Source organism: Lissotriton helveticus, chromosome 7, assembly GCF_964261635.1.
Source record: "Lissotriton helveticus chromosome 7, aLisHel1.1, whole genome shotgun sequence".
NCBI lineage: Eukaryota > Metazoa > Chordata > Amphibia > Caudata > Salamandridae > Lissotriton > Lissotriton helveticus.
In genome coordinates, this window is record NC_136068.1 from 1,576,839,205 (window position 1) to 1,576,858,232 (window position 19,028).

The 19,028-nt window shown below is 47.0% G+C and overlaps 1 protein-coding gene across 1 annotated transcript in view; it reads left to right on the forward strand.

Moving 5' to 3' along the window:
* Positions 1 to 12,060: 12,060 nt before the first annotated feature.
* The window catches only part of LOC144767549 (uncharacterized), a 37,484-nt gene continuing 30,516 nt past the window's right edge, over positions 12,061 to 19,028 (forward strand). Inside the window, exon 1 of the mRNA XM_078650966.1 lies at positions 12,061 to 12,213. Within this exon, the coding sequence (XP_078507092.1) occupies positions 12,129 to 12,213 (85 nt within the window). The 5' untranslated portion in view covers positions 12,061 to 12,128. The remainder of the gene's footprint in view (positions 12,214 to 19,028) is intronic.

The window sequence follows — 19,028 nt, forward strand, 5'->3', positions numbered from 1 at the left end:
TAATGGGCCCTATAGTTCCTATATATGGAGGGTGTTAAAACTAGGCGCTATAAGACCTGTTTTCACCATCATTGTAATATGATTTCTCCTTTTGTATTTTATGAAATTGTAACAATGCTGACCATATTATTTCTAATCATATGTCTGCTTATGTTGGCTAAGATACTGCACATGAGATCACATCATTAAAATAAATATTTTAACCTTACCATGTCTCTTATTTACTCCTGTTGTGGACTGGTATGAGAGTATAACAAAAGAGTGTTCTCACTTCCCACCACTCCTGGGTTTGTTCTAAGTTGCATGTTATAGGTTGTCTAATCATTGGTTACTTTGCTATAGGATGAAGAGATAATGTGACACTGATGATAGCTGGTTGGGGTTTTTCTAGGTACTGAGGTGAGTTTCTGGTACACCACAATTCACTGATGTCCTAGGTCTCTGTGCACAGTTCTGTGTATGAGCAGGAACCTTGCAACAAACTCCTGTTTGAGCCCGACGCTATTTAATATATATATGGCACCTCTATCCAGGATATTGAAATCTTATGGATTGGATCTGTATTCTTATGAGGATGATACTCCGCTTTTGATTTCTTTTGACTGTGATTCCAATATAGTAAAAGAACATTTTGCAGATGCCTGAAAGCCTTAGCAGTTTGGGTGACTGAGAATCGTCTACAACTGAAAGCGGGAAAAACTTAGATCATGCTATTTCAAAAGGCTATGGGCTTCCGATTGGTGAACAGAATAACTTGGCATTGCTCCAACCCCTAAGACAGTTGTTAGAAATCTTGGATTGTTCCTGGTCCAATCTCCGTTTATGGAAGATCAGGTCCGTAAAACCGCTGGACTTTGTTTTCATATGTTACGTCTATTAAGACGGGCCTTTCCGTTTCTTCCTTTGTCAATAAGGAAGACTGTAGTCCAAGCCTTAGTGGTAAGTCGCTTGGATTATGGCAATGCTTTACTTGCCTCTATTAATGAATCCTTGTTGACAGAGCTTCAGGTGGTGCAAAACACAGCAGCCCACCTTATCTGCAATGCTCCTGCAAGGTTCTCATCTGCTCCTCTTTTACGGTCTTTAAATTGGTTACCAGTTCGTAAGAGGATTGTCTTCAAGATCTGCTGTATGACTCACAAAGCCCTAATGGTAAAGGGACTTTGATATTTAACGTCGGGACGTACCCTTTACAGTCCTGAAAAGGCTCTTCATTCTTGGGGATCCCTCAGATTAAAAAGTCTTGTCCAGGGGGCAGAGCGTCTAGGAGACGTTCTTTAGTTTATAGTACATAGGGCCCCATTAGGATGTCGGGCGGATCGCCACCGCCATGCGGGTGGTGCCGATCCGTCCGACATCCTTCCCTGCCCGCCACCCATTTCCCTACGCCATAGTATTATGGCGGGGGGGACCGCGGCAGACGGAAAGACCGTCCGCCGTTTTTCCGCCCGGTCGATATGTCGACCGGGCGGAAAAGGGTTCTATATGGTGGCGGTGTCTATTAGACACAGCCAACCATATTAGGAAGGCAGCGGGAACATGCTTTACTGTGGCGGAAAGGCATGCGGTAATCTCCTGCGTGGGCCCGTTGCGGGCCCCCAGGGATTCTGGGAGGTTATGTTATGTTATGTTATGCTAAATAAAATTTATTAAGCGCACGTACGCCCGTAGGCTTCATGGCGCTATTGGAAGATTTGCAGAGACATAACACAACAACAGAAAGAGGCAGAAATTAACTATGGGTAGGCTTGCCTAAAAAGCCAAGTTTTGAAAGCTTGTCTGAAAGCCAGAAGGTCTTCATGAAGTCTCAATGTCAGTGGCAGAGAATTCCAGAGGGAGGAGGCTAGATAGTGAAAAGAACCGCCACCCTGGCGTTGTTTCCTAATGCGAGGCACAACTAGCAAGTTCTTGTGACCTGAGCGAAGAGCGCGTGAGGGAATGTACCTAAAAAGCAGGCTGCTAATAAATCCAGGGCCCTTCTCTTGTAGAGCCCTAAAGATAATGCATCCAGCTTTAAAGGTTGCTCTCTGCGCTACTGGCAACCAGTGGAGACCGGCCAGACCCGGCCTGATGGACTGCCACTTGGGTATCTTGCAAATCAACCTGGCCGCTTGGTTCTGAACCAGTTGTAGTCTCTTGAGCTGCCCGGCTGGAAGACCCAAATACAAACTGTTGGAATAGTCCAGGCGGGACAGCACGAGAGCGATGATAACTTGGATCAGAGCAGAATAAGTTAACAGGTGGGCAATCTTCCTGATCTTACGAAGTTGGAAAAAACTTGAAGATACCACCGTCCCTACCTGACTTTTAAGAGAGAGGTCTTCATTAAAAGTAACCCCTAGGCTTTTTACCGTTTGGGACTTGGCTGGAGGATTTCCCATTTCCGGAGGCCAAAAATGTGGCCCCCAGTACAGTTCACTCTTCCCAGGCAAAATCAATTCAGTCTTGCCTGGGTTGAGTTTCAGGTGATTTAGACTCATCCATCTCTGGATGTGGACCATGGCCTCCCGAAATTTGATGGCAGCGCCAGGGGAATCCAGACGGAAGATCAGTTGCAAGTCATCCGCGTAGTTAAAAATTAAACTTTAAACTTTCTTAGTGAAAACAACAAGGGTCGTAGATACAAATTAAATAAAAGTGGGGACAAGGACGATCCCTGAGGGACTCCGCATTCATTTTTAATTTTAGGGGCTGTAAAGGTTCCTAGTCTCACTGCCTGGGTACGATCCGAGATAAATGACTTCAGCCATCTCAAGGCCGAGCGTCTAAGGCCCGCCTGCTCGACACGGTCGACCAGGATGGTGTGGTCGACCTTATCGAATGCGGCCGACAGGTCAAGAAGTACTAGTGCTTGATGAATATCCTTGTCCGCATTGCATCTAAGTACATTCTGGACCGCCAGTGTCACCATCTCGGTGGAGTGCCCCGGTCGAAACCCAGCTTGATTAGGTTCCAGATATCCAGTGGATTCAACAAAACTAGAGAGACAGCTAGCAGCATGTGCCTCCAGAATTTTTGAAAGGAATGGTAGCAAGGATATCGGACGATAGTTTGATGGATCGTGGGGGTCCAGGCCAGGTTTTTTAATCAAGGGAATGAGTAGAGCGTGTTTAAACCCTACGGGTACCTTTCCCTGATCAAGTGAATCATTTAGCAGAGGAAGGATTCCCTGAGGGATAGATTGCCCTATTTCTGTAAAAATGTGGGGTGGGCAGATGTCGTCGGGTGAACCAGACTTGACACGTGCCAGGAGAGCAGAAAAGGTTTTGGAGTCTATGGCAGGGAAGGCATCTAACGTGGCGGGATTATTAAAAATATCATCCAAGGGAGATGATGTAGGAGAGCTTGCAATGTTGCGTTTTATTATTGCAATTTTCTCTCTGAAGTATTCATTCAGAGAGTCGCACAACTTCCGAGTGGGAACTATTGCGGGGGCTGTCCTGTCATCGTCGCAGAGCTCATTGACTATATTAAATATATCTTTAGTTTTATTGGAAGAGGTTAAAATTTTTTGGGAGAAGTAATTGGTTTTATGTTGATGCAGAATTTTTTGGTACTCCTTCCTAGTAGCGCAATACACTTCTCTATCTTGTGGGGAGTAATTTACTCTCCACTTCCGTTCCTTTTGTCGTACCCCTAATTTAAGATTTTTCAATTCTTGGGTAAACCATTTATGGGCGTCGTTCCCTCTAATACTGGAGACCAGTACAGGGGGGGGCTGAAAAGTCTGCTGCGTGGCGTAGCCAGTTTGACAGAGATCTCTCGCCAGAGTCCAGGTCATCATGCGGCAGAGGTATAGATTTACTTAAAACGTCAATGAATCCAGGAAGATCCATAGATTTCCATTTACGGAATTCTTTGCCCATGCGTGATCTGGCCTTGACGTTCCCTCGTATTTCTAGCGTGAACTGAATGACGAAGTGATCCGACCAAATACATGGACTGATAACAGGGTTAGGTAGTGGTAGGTTATGCGTCCAGATTTGGTCGAGACTATGACCTTTCTGGTGAGAAGGTGAGTAAATGTGCTGGGTTAGGTTAAGGTCTGTGAACAAGTCTTTTAGTTCAGCAGCTTGGGTATCTGTGTCTATGCTGTCGAACCAGTAGTTTAGGTCCCCAATTAAGATGGTTTTAGAGTAGCTGACTACGTGTGAAGCCAACTGCTCTGCCAAGAGAGATGGATAGTTGGCCATGTATTGGGGAGGGCGATATATCAGGACCAGGATAAGGGCCCCACTTTCAGTATCGAGTTTGATCACCAGATTCTCAGTGTCCGGAAGGGTCAGAGAGGGTAATTCCCTAAAGTGGAGGGATTTAAGGATGATAGCTGCTACGCCGCCTCCCGCCTTCCCGGATGTGCGGTTGGCTGTCAAAATATAATATTCTGAGGGAAGTGCTACAAGAATATCGGGGAGGGAGTGAGGGGTTAACCAAGTTTCGGTAAGTAAAAGGATGTCAGGTTTTGCCTCCTTCAAGAATAAAAAGATGTCGACTTGGTTTTTAGTCAAGGACCGGGTGTTGAGATAATAACAACACAGATTGTGAGTTACAGTAGATACAGGTCGAAGCTCAGGAGTAGATGGTAAAAGAGGCTGAGCGTCGTCCACTGAAAAGGGGGGGGAGGAGAGTCCTAGCTGTTGGATGCGTGTCAATATATGTAAAGGTAGTGAGTACAGTCATGGACCATGAGGTATGTGAGAGCGCAGGCTATGAAGTTCCGAAGACGAGTACCTGAGAAATTGGCCAGGGGGAATGGGCCCGGGTCCCGGTCGGCCACGGACGGGCGCAGACGGGCTTAACTCAGGCGCAACTCCGGCGCGCCTTCGTCGCGCCCGCTGCGCTCATCCGCTGCGCTGACACATGATGGACCGTTTAAGTAGGGGCGGGACTCGGGGGTGTGGCGATGATGTCACTGGCCTCGCCTCACCCGAGCAACCCAGCCCAAGATGGCGCCCCCGGCCGCTGAGAGCCCGCCGAAGCGATCAGCGCTTAGCCGGCCGCCGGTGCACTCAGGAGGAGTGAGCAGGTAAGCGTCCTGGAATCCGGAGATGAAATTAGAACAGGAAATGTTCAAGGGTTGAAAGCGCGCCTCTGCGCTTTGTACGACGGAGCGCTGGTTAAAAATATTAAAATCAATGTCTCTTCCAGTGAAATGAGTACTGCTGCTTCCTCAGCTACAGGCGTGGACCCCCTGCCACAGGGTCACCAGCCTGCTATTGCCGAGAGTTGGATGGAATCGGCACTCCTAAGTAGGGGCGGGACTCGGGGGGTGTGGCGATGATGTCACTGGCCTCGCCTCACCCGAGCAACCCAGCCCAAGATGGCGCCCCCGGCCGCTGAGAGCCCGCCGAAGCGATCAGCGCTTAGCCGGCCGCCGGTGCACTCAGGAGGAGTGAGCAGGTAAGCGTCCTGGAATCCGGAGATGAAATTAGAACAGGAAATGTTCAAGGGTTGAAAGCGCGCCTCTGCGCTTTGTACGACAGAGCGCTGGTTAAAAATATTAAAATCAATGTCTCTTCCAGTGAAATGAGTACTGCTGCTTCCTCAGCTACAGGCGTGGACCCCCTGCCACAGGGTCACCAGCCTGCTATTGCCGTTATTGTCAAGGGGTGGGGGGCGCACATGGGGGGGGGTACCTATGGTACCCCCCTGCACTTCAATGTACAATGTGGCAGGCACCGCATGGTGCCTGCCACGTTGTGCATTGAAGTGCGCGACATGCATTTTTAGCATTGCGGCGGGCGGTGCTTTCAGCACCGCCCGCCGCAATGTTAAACATTTATTATGTGCCTGCCAGTGTGATGGGCGCATCCTAATGGCCCCCACGGGACAGCCGCCCTTATGGCGGGCGGTCCCGTTTTACGTCGGGATGGCGGGCGGCCTAATGGGCCCTATAGTTCCTATATATGGAGGGTGTTAAAACTAGGCGCTATAAGACCTGTTTTCACCATCATTGTAATATGATTTCTCCTTTTGTATTTTATGAAATTGTAACAATGCTGACCATATTATTTCTAATCATATGTCTGCTTATGTTGGCTAAGATACTGCACATGAGATCACATCATTAAATTAAATATTTTAACCTTACCCTGTCTCTTATTTACTCCTGTTGTGGACTGGTATGAGAGTATAACAAAAGAGTGTTCTCACTTCCCACCACTCCTGGGTTTGTTCTAAGTTGCATGTTCTAGGTTGTCTAATCATTGGTTACTTTGCTATAGAATGAAGAGATAATGTGACACTGATGCTAGCTGGTTGGGGTTTCTCTAGGAACTGAGGTGAGTTTCTGGTACACCACAATTCACTGATGTCCTAGGTCTCTGTGCACAGTTCTGTGTATGAGCAGGAACCTTGCAACAAACTCAGACCATTTCTCTGGAATCTTTCAGATCCAGCACGGTTTTGCTGGATAAAGGTGTTCCTCAGGGCTCCTGTTTGAGCCCTACGCTATTTAATATATATATGGCACCTCTATCCAGGATATTGAAATCTTATGGATTGGATCTGTATTCCTATGAGGATAATACTCCGCTTTTGATTTCTTTTGACTGTGATTCCAATATAGTAAAAGAACATTTTGCAGATGCCTGAAAGCCTTAGCAGTTTGGGTGACTGAGAATCGTCTACAACTGAAAGCGGGAAAAACTGAGATCATGCTATTTCAAAAGGCTATGGGCTTCCGATTGGTGAACAGAATAACTTGGCATTGCTCCAACCCCTAAGACAGTTGTTAGAAATCTTGGATTGTTCCTGGTCCAATCTCCGTTTATGGAAGATCAGGTCCGTAAAACCGCTGGACTTTGTTTTCATATGTTACGTCTATTAAGACGGGCCTTTCCGTTTCTTCCTTTGTCAATAAGGAAGACTGTAGTCCAAGCCTTAGTGGTAAGTCGCTTGGATTATGGCAATGCTTTACTTGCCTCTATTAATGAATCCTTGTTGACAGAGCTTCAGGTGGTGCAAAACACAGCAGCCCACCTTATCTGCAATGCTCCTGCAAGGTTCTCATCTGCTCCTCTTTTACGGTCTTTAAATTGGTTACCAGTTCGTAAGAGGATTGTCTTCAAGATCTGCTGTATGACTCACAAAGCCCTAATGGTAAAGGGACTTCGATATTTAACGTCGGGACGTACCCTTTACAGTCCTGAAAAGGCTCTTCATTCTTGGGGATCCCTCAGATTAAAAAGTCTTGTCCAGGGGGCAGAGCGTTTTCCTATCTAGCCCCTCTATACTGAAATGCTCTCCCAGTTCATTTACATTTCTGTATGGATCATCTGAAATTCAGGAAATCACTTAAAACTGAATTGTTTTAGGGATGGTTTCCCAGTGACAGTAGCATGATGTCGGAAGGCTTCCTGAGCCGATATACCCTAAAGGGGGATTTGTGCGCAATATAAATGATTGGAACACAACTTAACACAATTGATTATCTTTTGTCTATAAACACTTTCAGACCCAACCAACCCCAGAAATTAGTGGTTTCGCTCTCACTTGAGGTGGCTAAAACGTACCCATTGTAACGGAGACACTTGGAGAGGTAGACATAATACCCTTTGCAATGAACTCACCAGTAGTGGACTTGATACACTTTGCAATGAGGGCACTGAGGGGGGTGGACATGTTACCCTTTGTAACGAGGTCAGTGGAGCTGGAAATTGTACCCTTGCAATGAAGAAACTGGAGGTGGTTATGCCAGCCTTTGCAATAAGGACACTGGGAGTTGGCATGCCACCCTCTGTAATGAGGACAATGGAGCTGAACATATTGCCCTTTGCAATGAGGACACTCAGGGAGGTGGTTATATTACCCTTTGCAATGAGGTCACTGGGGGTGGACATGTCCTTTACAATGAGGCCGCAGTAGGTGGAAAAATTAACCTAAGGACTGAAGTCACTGGGTGTGGACATGTCCTTCGCAATGAGGCCACAGTAGGTGGACAAATTACCCTATGGACTGAAGTCACTGGAGGTGGACATGTCCTTCACAATGAGGCCTCCGTAGGTGGAATGAGGTCACTGGGGAGGATGTGTTAACCTTTGCAGTGAAGTCGCTGGAGGTTGGCATTTCATATTAAGGTTTCCTGAGATGGACATTTCACTAGTTGTAACTAAGTTGCTGGAGGTAAACATGTCTCTCTCTGCAATGACGTCACTAGAGGTGGAAAAGTTATCCTTTCTAAAGGGGACACTAGACGTGGGCATACAATAATACCCTTTTGTGACATGGCCACTGAGGCTGTGAGGACACTGGAGTTGGACAAAGTTTACCCTTTATAATGGGAAGATTACCTTTTTACAACCAAAAAATTGGAGATGGACATGTTACCCTCTGCAGTGAGGACACTGGACGTGTAGATGTTACCCCTTGCAGTGAGGACCATGGAGATGGACATGTTACCCCTTGCAGTGAGGACCATGGAGATGGACATGTTACCCTCTGCAGTCAGGTCACTGGGCCTGGAGATGTTACCCTTTGCAGTGATGACCATGGAGATGGACATGTTACCCTCTGCAGTGAGGTCACTGGGCCTGGAGATGTTACCCTTTGCAGTGAAGACCATGGAGATGGACATGTTACCCTCTGCAGTGAGGTCACTGGGCCTGGAGATGTTACCCTTTGCAGTGAGGACCATGGAGATGGACATGTTACCCTCTGCAGTGAGGTCACTGGGCCTGGAGATGTTACCCTTTGCAGTGAGGACCATGGAGATGGACAGGTTACCCTCTGCAGTGAGGTCACGGGGCCTGGAGATGTTACCCTTTGCAGTGAGGACCATGGAGATGGACATGTTACCCTCTGCAGTGAGGTCACTGGGCCTGGAGATGTTACCCTTTGCAGTGAAGACCGTGGAGATGGACATGTTACCCTCTGCTGTGATGTCACTGGGCCTGGAGATGTTACCCTTTGCAGTGAGGACCATGGAGATGGACATGTTACCCTCTGCAGTGAGGTCACTGGGCCTGGAGATGTTACCCTTTGCAGTGAGGACCATGGAGAATGACATGTTACCCTCTGCTGTGATGTTACTGGGCCTGGGGATGTTACCCTTTGCAGTGAGGACCATGGAGATGGACATGTTACCCTCTGCAGTGAGGTCACTGGGCTTGGAGATGTTACCCTTTGCAGTGAGGACCATGGAGATGGACATGTTACCCTCCGCAGTGAGGTCACTGGGCTTGGAGATGTTACCCTTTGCAGTGAGGACCATGGAGATGGACATGTTACCCTCTGCAGTGAGGTCACTGGGCCTGGAGATGTTACCCTTTGCAGTGAGGACCATGGAGATGGACATGTTACCCTCTGCAGTGATGTCACTGGGCCTGGAGATGTTACCCTTTGCAGTGAGGACCATGGAGATGGACATGTTACCCTCTGCTGTAAGGTCACTGGGCTTGGAGATGTTACCCTTTGCAGTGAGGACCATGGAGATGGACATGTTACCCTCTGCAGTGAGGTCACTGGGCTTGGAGATGTTACCCTTTGCAGTGAGGACCATGGAGATGGACATGTTACCCTCTGCAGTGAGGTCACTGGGCCTGGAGATGATGTTACCCTTTGCAGTGAGGACCATGGAGATGGACATGTTACCCTCTGCAGTGAGGTCACAGGGCCTGGAGATGTTACCCTTTTGCAGTGAGGACCATGGAGATGGACATGTTACCCTCTGCTGTGATGTCACTGGGCCTGGGGATGTTACCCTTTTCAGTGAGGACCATGGAGACGGACATGTTACCCTTTGCAGTGAGGTCACAGGGCCTGGAGATGTTACCCTTTTGCAGTGAGGACCATGGAGATGGACATGTTACCCTCTGCTGGGAGGTCACTGGGCCTGGAGATGTTACCCTTTGCAGTGAGGACCATGGAGATGGACATGTTACCCTCTGCTGGGAGGTCACTGGGCCTGGAGATGTTACCCTTTGCAGTGAAGACCATGGAGATGGACATGTTACCCTCTGCTGGGGGGTCACAGGGCCTGGAGATGTTACCCTTTTGCAGTGAGGACCATGGAGATGGACATGTTACCCTCTGCTGGTGAGGACCATGGAGATGGACGTGTTACCCTCTGCAGTGAGGTCACTGGGCCTGGAGATGTTACCCTTTGCAGTGAGGACCATGGAGATGGACATGTTACCCTCTGCTGGGAGGTCACTGGGCCTGGAGATGTTACCCTTTGCAGTGAGGACCATGGAGATGGACATGTTACCCTCTGCAGTGAGGTCACAGGGCCTGGAGATGTTACCCTTTGCAGTGAGGACCATGGAGATGGACATGTTACCCTCTGCTGTGAGGTCACTGGGCCTGGAGATGTTACCCTTTGCAGTGAGGACCATGGAGATGGACATGTTACCCTCTGCAGTGAGGTCACAGGGCCTGGAGATGTTACCCTTTGCAGTGAGGACCATGGAGATGGACATGTTACCCTCTGCAGTGAGGTCACAGGGCCTGGAGATGTTACCCTTTGCAGTGAGGACCATGGAGATGGACATGGTACCCTCTGCTGTGAGGTCACAGGGCCTGGAGATGTTACCCTTTTGCAGTGAGTACCATGGAGATGGACATGTTACCCTCTGCAGTGAGGTCACTGGGCTTGGAGATGTTACCCTTTGCAGTGAGGACCATGGAGATGGACATGTTGCCCTCTGCAGTGAGGTCACGGGGCCTGGAGATGTTACCCTTTGCAGTGAGGACCATGGAGATGGACATGTTACCCTCTGCAGTGAGGTCACTGGGCCTGGAGATGATGTTACCTTTTGCAGTGAGGATCATGGAGATGGACATGTTAACCTCAGCTGTGAGGTCACTGGGCTTGGAGATGTTACCCTTTGCAGTGTGGACCATGGAGATGGACATGTTACCCTCTGCTGTGAGGTCACAGGGCCTGGAGATGTTACCCTTTGCAGTGAGGACCATGGAGATGGACATGTTACCCTCTGCTGTGAGGTCACAGGGCCTGGAGATGTTACCCTTTGCAGTGAGGACCATGGAGATGGACATGTTACCCTCTGCAGTGAGGTCACTGGGCTTGGAGATGTTACCCTTTGCAGTGAGGACCATGGAGATGGACATTTTAACCTTAGCAATAAGGACACTGAAGTAGGTGGGCAAATGATCCTTTACTGGGGTCGACATATCACTCTTTGAAATTAGGTCACTGTGGGTGGGCACGCTACACTTTCTCAATGAGGACGCTGGAAGGAGGTACATAATACTTTGTAATGAGACATTGGGGGAGGAAGACAATAAACTAAATGCGGAGAAGACACCGGAATTGGACACAATGTACTATTTATGATCAGGACCCTGGGGAGAAAACAAAGATCTCAAGCTTCCCAGGTCCATGAATGTGTGGTTCAGTCAGTCGATGATAATTATTAGCATTCTGGGACTAATAGTCTCAAATTTATAATTTAGTAAATAGGACTAGTGATTCCCAGAATGCCTAAAAAAGCAACCTGGACTGAATGACTTCCACACGCCGGGAAACTTTGAAAGCACTATGAAACTATTAACTTTTTTTTAGTAATGAAGACACTGCAGGTGGGAACCCCTTGTGCCATTTATAATGTCATGGCACTGAGATGCACACAGTCTTTCACTTGATGAGACACAACCAGAAGATCTAAATAAAGGTCGTGAATAATCCTGGGTACGCTTTCAGTTTCAATATCTGTGAAGTGGCCTGTTTTTGTGATCACATGTGTTCTCCGAGTCTATAGACTTTTAACTACCAGCTATAAGGCCATGGGACTGCCCTGTCCTTACTGTCAGGTGCTGGGGTCACCAGATGACGCAAGTTCACCAGGGGCCGATGGCTTTAGCTGCAGTGTTTCCGTTTAACAAAACAGTGCATTTTGGGAGCTGTAGTCTTTGTTGACGAAGCTGAACCGAGAACGCCTTAAAACAATGACTGGTAAAAACAAAATGCTCCGAGTTTAAAGGAGGCTCGGTTGAAATACAGCCACCTGGTAACCACCCCAGCCAGGCGAACCGCCCCAGGGCGTGTGCTATTTGGCCAGCACCTGTACGACCTCCGCAGGTGCCGCCCCCAGCAGTATAAAACCGCCCACCCCCCTGAGTCATGTTCAAGTACCGGTTTCCCTTTCTGCGGACGCTTCCTCTGTAAGATGGCGCTACAGGCCTGTTTCATGTGGGGGCCCCTTCTCTTAGCCCTGCTGTGTAGCAGCCAGCCCGACAAGGCACTTATCGTGGGTAAGTAGGAGCCGATACGCGCAGTTCTCCCCTACGACGTCGTCGACTCATGGAAGGTACGAGGCGAGCTGCTATCAGCGCGAGGCGTTGTGGGCTGATAATAGTTAAACAGATTTTAGTGAAGAAGGCAATAAGGCGTCTGACAGGTGTAGTAAAGCAGATTTGTATTCCATATGTATATATATCCTCCTACTATGACTGTGCATCTGTTGCAGTGACCACTTCAAACGGTCATTTAAAACGATAAAAGCGTGTACCTATATTTCTAATGGGGGGCGGGGGGAATGTTAAGGCAGGCATAGAAGTGTTGGCTATAAAACCATGGTTACCTGGAGGAGCCACTTAACTAAAATGTGTTTCGTTTGGCCTGTGGGTATCCTTAGATTGTTTTGGGTGTTCTTTGTCCCTCGAAGTCGGTGGTTCTCCTGCCTCTTTGTGTACTGTTTGGGGCAGTGTACTTGTTGTTTCTCAGATCACTCCAGTCATTGGGGGAGGCCTTCAGATTCATGGGAATGTAATCAGTTTCCCATTCAACTCTACCGTTTCTGGAAGCTTCTGTCACAAGGGCACCTTGTTTCCAGTCCTGGATTTCATGTATCACATCGGTGCATTTTGGGAGTAGTAGTCTTGTTGTTCCAAAGGGCTTTGGGAGAAACCAAGAGTGCAGGTGAAGAGAAGCTGTGCTGTAGACCCATGTGGTAGATCTGGCCCACACTGTTTTGTAGAAGTGCCACTATCCAAGATACTTCATATGCAGCGGGGGAAGGTCGCGGGTGGTTGAGTACAAGTTCAACTCATTCAGTAGTTTAATAGCACCCCCATATATAGATTCCCCCTTGTTCTGGGCTTAACGTGGGGTGTAACCTATGTAATTAAGGGCATGGCTTAAACATGTACAGTATAGATTTCTGTGATTCTCAGAGACCTTCTTCGTTCCTCCCAGAATGAACGCGCACCAGAACTATTGGCTCCATCAGTTGTTGGCTTATTAAGAAACACGAGTAACAATGATTGTGTTGTAAATAATGTTTAAATTCTGCATTTATGAGACTGACTTGCACTACCCCTTCCACAGGCGTCAGTTATGTTTATCACAACCACTACGGTTCCTGTTCTTTCTGTAGAGCATGCCCCTCCCGCCCCATTTTTCTCTCCACATCTCGTCCATCTTCCTCTTCAGTACTCTTCACTACCTTCTGAATACACTTCCTTGCAGCTCTTCCACGTCACCGCCCTTAAACGTAACCCCTGCCCCTGTAAGCACTTCACTTTTACTACACCGGTGTACTTCCTTCACATGCTTTCTTACAGAATCACGATGTCCACTCGAATGCCTGACTATTGCTCTGTCTGCAGAGAGGCCAAGGACCGGATGACCATGCATTCTGAACACCTTTTGACCCACTGGCAGTGACTGAGACTTGTGCTGCTTTCAGCCTCTCGAGGTGACTCTGTTGAAAGTATGCACAATACAAGAGTTATCTGCTAAATGCAAAAACGCCACATCCGTGAAATAGCGAGTGCTAAAAAATGGGAAATGTAAATAGAACTAAATCACTGGCATTACCTTACCGTTTTACACTCTTCAGCATTCGACCAGTTACAACGGAGTACCTGAATAGAAGGCCCAATTGGGGCAATTTTTTGACTTTTTTTTTTTTTTACCAGTTCTGAGACCCGGAGGGTCGTGGCCCACTTATATAGCCCTGCCCATGTTGCTTGAAGATTAACATCTACATCAGTTCTTCAGCTAGGGTTTCTCAAGAGTGATCTGGCGAATAAACTGAAATTGTCTGGAGGCTTGAGACCTTCTCGGAATGCGGAAAAGTTCCTGCTTGAGCCTCCCGCCTTCAAAAGAGAAATTGAAGGCTCAATCTTTCTCGGGTAATGCAGTGAGAATCTGGAACTCGCTTCCTCCTTCGCTCCGTGCCTCCATCCAGATCTTCAAAACGGACCTCAAATCTCTTCTATTCCAAAGACACTTTCAGAACTAATTCCTTCATTCTCAGACCGCGCCAGGAAGTTCGTTAGTCATTGTAATTGTGTTATATTTATTTTTTGTACATTCCTTGCTTGCTGTGTTTGATATTGTGTTCCTTTTGCCTGCTGTGTTTGATTCTGTGTCCTGCTATTTGTGTACGTTCTACTTTTTAACTTTTCTCTCATGTAACGTAACTGGTTCTATTGTACAGCGCTCTGACACCTTCGGGTAAAGTCCGCACTTTATACAAATGCATAAAATAAATAAGGGACGAGGCCCGGGTCTTGTGTTTCGAGGGCGTGCCCTGTAATTCTGGCTGACTGCCGTCCTTGCCTGCTTACCTCTGCTTCTTCCACTTGGTAGAGAAGTGTTTGCCTTAAGTGGATGTCATTATAGAACAAAGTTGCGCTTCTGCTTCTATGAACTACTGTTGTATAGAATCCGTCTTCACTTCTTTGAAGTAAACTCAGACGTCAATTCCCAGATTCCTTTAGTGATTTAGTGTAAGCCCAGAGCATTGGATATTGTGATTAGTCATCTGCCTGAATTAAGTGTGATATACAACTAGCAAGGAATGCAGATTAAAGACTATGACCTACACCCTGGGCTTGAGAATAATGTATTTAAAAGCCCGAATAAGAGGCTCGCACTTGACCATAGGACTGGCCCTTTTATTTCTGTTATACAATATGGCTTATTTAGTCTGTAAGCACTATTTTCTTTAATGGGTTTCCTCGACATGCTTTTCATGCAACATGCAGCGCACCAGGTTTGCTTTCACTGTTCAAGCAGCCCAGGTCAATGGCGGCCACATCTTTGAAGTGAAATGGGTCACCCATTTGGAGCTATTGGCACTGTAAATGACTATGCCTTTTATTTGTGTTAATTATCAAAACCTATATAAAAGGCGCTGCCATTCTCAATGCCTCTCGCGAATGCAAGACCTATTGCATTGCAAATGCTTGTTATAAAGGTGGTGAAGTGCACCGGAGCACCTGCGCACCCATTCGAGGTGTTGCAGTAATCATTAAGTGCAGCAAGTTTCTGATGACTGAGGCCTCGTTGAGTTTACCCCCATAGGGCCAACTCAAATGCCCCAAGGTATGTCTCTGAATGAGGATGGCACATACACCACCACGATCCAGGCCACATACTCCCCAGCAGCTGCCCGCCAAAGTGCGCTGTCCCTGCTGCACTTCCAAAGCGGGCCCAGAACCATGTGCACTGTGCTGGGCTGTCTTCCTGCTGGTTGATGGCAGCCTTAGCAGACCGCTGGCCTGCACACGGGTCTCCTTCGGCTGACCACTATTCCTTCTGTGTACTCCTTTAAACCCCCATCTGCAGAGACCAGAAACAGGCTTGAAAGGCTTCTTCTGAGTGGTACAAGCGGTGCTGAAGGCCCTGGGTATACAAGATGCCATTGTACAAGGAAGTTGCAGCTAAATTAAATATGCCAAAGAGGTATAGACCAATTTATTCACAGGAAGATAATCGTAAAATGGCTCTGGCAGCTGATGCACTAAGGGAGAAATCGGTTTGTCCAGTCATGATTTTTACTTCCAAAGTAAAAGGGTTAATGTGCCTGCTGCAAAGCATTGTTTAACATGCATATCAAATGTATCTAATTTATGGAGATGCACTCTTGCATCTGGATTGTGATAACACCATACTCTAGGGCCTCCATGTTGGCACCCTTTAGTGGCATCAAAGGCCTGAAGAATGATTATCACAACTATCATCCACCCCGCCCCCACACTTCGATGAAACTTTATTAGCTCTCCTTGGTGGCATGTGTTTACAAAGCGATCGTGATCAGCACTCACATTTCTGGCAGACACGCTCAAGATCTGATTCTTTGCACGCCTGCGGCCAGTACATCAGAATAAACATAGAAAAAACAAGACCGAAGGCCTTTTCTTCTATGTACTCAGGATCTGTAACAACATCCTTGTATGCATCTGGACTGCACTGTTGCTACTCCAATTTAGGAAAGGTACATTTCTTTCTCTTCTCCCCCAACTCCTTAAAGACCACTGTCACAATGCATTAATCATCCACAACACAGCTTTCTCTTACTCATTGACTTTATGCTGGTCTTTAACCATGTAAGACGTCCACTGCCTTTGGGCAAGGTTTGCACTAGAGAAAAACCATTTGCATACTGGTTAGGAGCTTCAAACAATGTCTGCAATCTGGGCTTCTGAGAACACATGGGTTGTATGTTTTTATTAGAAACTCAGTGGGACGTATTGGGAGCCACCATAGCAGGCTACACCAGCCATTAAAGGCCTGAGCCAAAGGGAGGACCTGTAACAAGGGAGCAGGCCTCTAATGGCTGGTACAGCCCACTATAGAGGGCTAGTGGAACATAATGTTCTAATTAGTGAATCAAAGGCCTCATGGAGCCCAAGAAGTTGAAATCCTCTTTGGCTCCACGAGGTCTTTGTTCACAGGAACAGCTGGGAATTTTTTTTGAATGATGCCCTGGGCTTATCCCAGCCAGTAGAAGCCTGGAGCACTAATTGTGTTTAATGGAGCGCTCCACATTCCAATAGTCTAACTTCGTAGACATTTTGATGCTGTTGATGGTGCCTCAGGATAGTAGTATTAATTTTCCTCACAAAACAAGGGTGATGTGTGGTTAGTCTGCTTCCAGAGGTTCCAATGAGTATGAAATCTGACAGTAGCAAGAAGCACTGCCCATTAGATTGATTTATGTAATGGTTGTGAATAACTTTGGAACACCCTCAAAGTATGCAAGGGCTGAATAATCGTACAAAGTGAGGACTTTTTTTTTTTTTTTTTTTTTTTCTTTCAGTCTTGAAATGAAATGTTTTTATGGACCATGATATTAAAAATGATATGAATACATTGTTGATGAGCACGAGTCTGTCAAGCAACATCTTGAAGACTGTGTCACAGGGACCCTTGATAGGATTGCACCAATGAGGTAACATCGCAGTACCTGCTCCAAACAATTGGCAGGTTTAATGAGTAGCTCCTGTTAAGGGAAAAGAATCCTGTAAATATATAAAACCTATATGGCGTAAAGATTTCCGTGCCAATAGTAAAGCAATCTACTCTGGCCCTGAAGGATTCTCACTCGCTTATCCATACCACATGAAGGACATTTTATGCACACAAGGAGTCCTTGTCTACTTCCTCCAAAGAACTCTTCCAAATTCGTAAATCCCTGTAATCTCTGAAACCTAAATCCACCACCATAGTTCATCCCTAGAGCTTCCACCGGATTTCCCTCTTCTTCGAAGTTGCAAAAAAAGTACGACTTTCTCTGAAACAATATTTCCAGTGCCAAAAGGCCTTGTTTGATGCTCCAACCCATAACATTGGGCTCGCCACTTTCACCCGTCCCTCTCTATATGAATTTATCATGCTGCTCATGAAGAGAATCTGGATCCCCTTCCAATCCAGCTCCTCCAAGAATTCTGGTCCAAGGTTGAGCAATTGGCTCAACATCTACTTTGCAACTGGCGTTGTTCCTACTAAATGGAAGCATGCCATTGTAAAACCTCTCCAAAAAACCGATATGAGATCTGTCCCTTTCAGAAAACTTCAAGCCCATTTTGTTTTTTCCAAAAACAGCTGAGTAACAATGCTCAACTAAGTTTCATGGAATCAAATGGCATACTTCAGGAATCGCAATCAGGACTCTGCCTTACTGCTGGCCTTCAAGTCTCCCGCTTCTGTGCTGACTGAGGCCTAACAGCTGCCCTGATTATGCTGGACCTTAGGGCAGCATTTGATACTGTATCCCATGGCCTCATGCTAGAATGCCTAACACTACAGTATTGGGGGCCTGGCCCTAACATGGTTGGCCTTCATCCATGACGTACCATTCAAGTGGTGCAAACTCCCTTCACCTCCGAAGTGCTCCCCCCTATCAAGAGTGGCCCAGGGCTTGATAGTGCGCCCTACATTGTTCAGCCTTTACATGTGCCTCCTGGCTAGCATCTAGCAATACTGTCACCTTGGTGTCCTATGCCAATGACACACCACTTATTGTCTCCCACCTCAGGAGGGGCTGCATCCCCCCCAATTTAGCTCTTGCTGAATGGATTAATGAGTTGCCTCAAGCTAAACACAAATTAAACGGAGGCACTCCTTGTTTGGGAAATAACTCTCCGTCTGGTCATCTGCTTGGTGGCCAAAGGAGCTAGGCCCTACTCCAGGCCCAAAGTGAAAAACTTGGGGATTTCTGTTTGCCTCCAACCTTACTTTGACAGCCAGATATCCTGTGAAGTGTTTCGGCACTCTTAATGATTGGCCAAAATCATGGACCTCCTTCCTATATCTGCCAGGGAAACTGCTGTTAAGGCTTTTATGTCCAAATAGAACTACTGTAACATACTATACATTGGAGCCACTGAGGCAAGTTAAAAATTAACTACATGGTGCAAAATGTGGCAAATGTCTCCTGCCCTGGAAGATCTCCATTGGCTGCCTTTAAGAACATTTATAAATCCCATGTGCTTATGCCATAGGATCGTTAATGGCAGAGGCATTAGTTATCTTTTTTCCATTAATTAAAGCCCACCAACTTAGTAGACTCAGATCGGATGCCGTGCTGGCAACTGTCATAAAGATTTTGATTTTGGGGCATCAAAGCTTTGGAACGCCTTCTCCTCCGGTGACCAGAACTAATTGTGATCTTTGAGGAAGAAACTTGAAGCCATGGTGGTTTAGGCTAGGTTTTAACTTTAGCTTTTTGCTGCTCTATTCTGTATCAGTCTTCCTCTTCTGTTCAGTGTTTGTTTTTTTTGTTTTTAATTTTTTTTGTTCCTTTCCCCTTCATCACTCCTGCTTCTTGATGGGG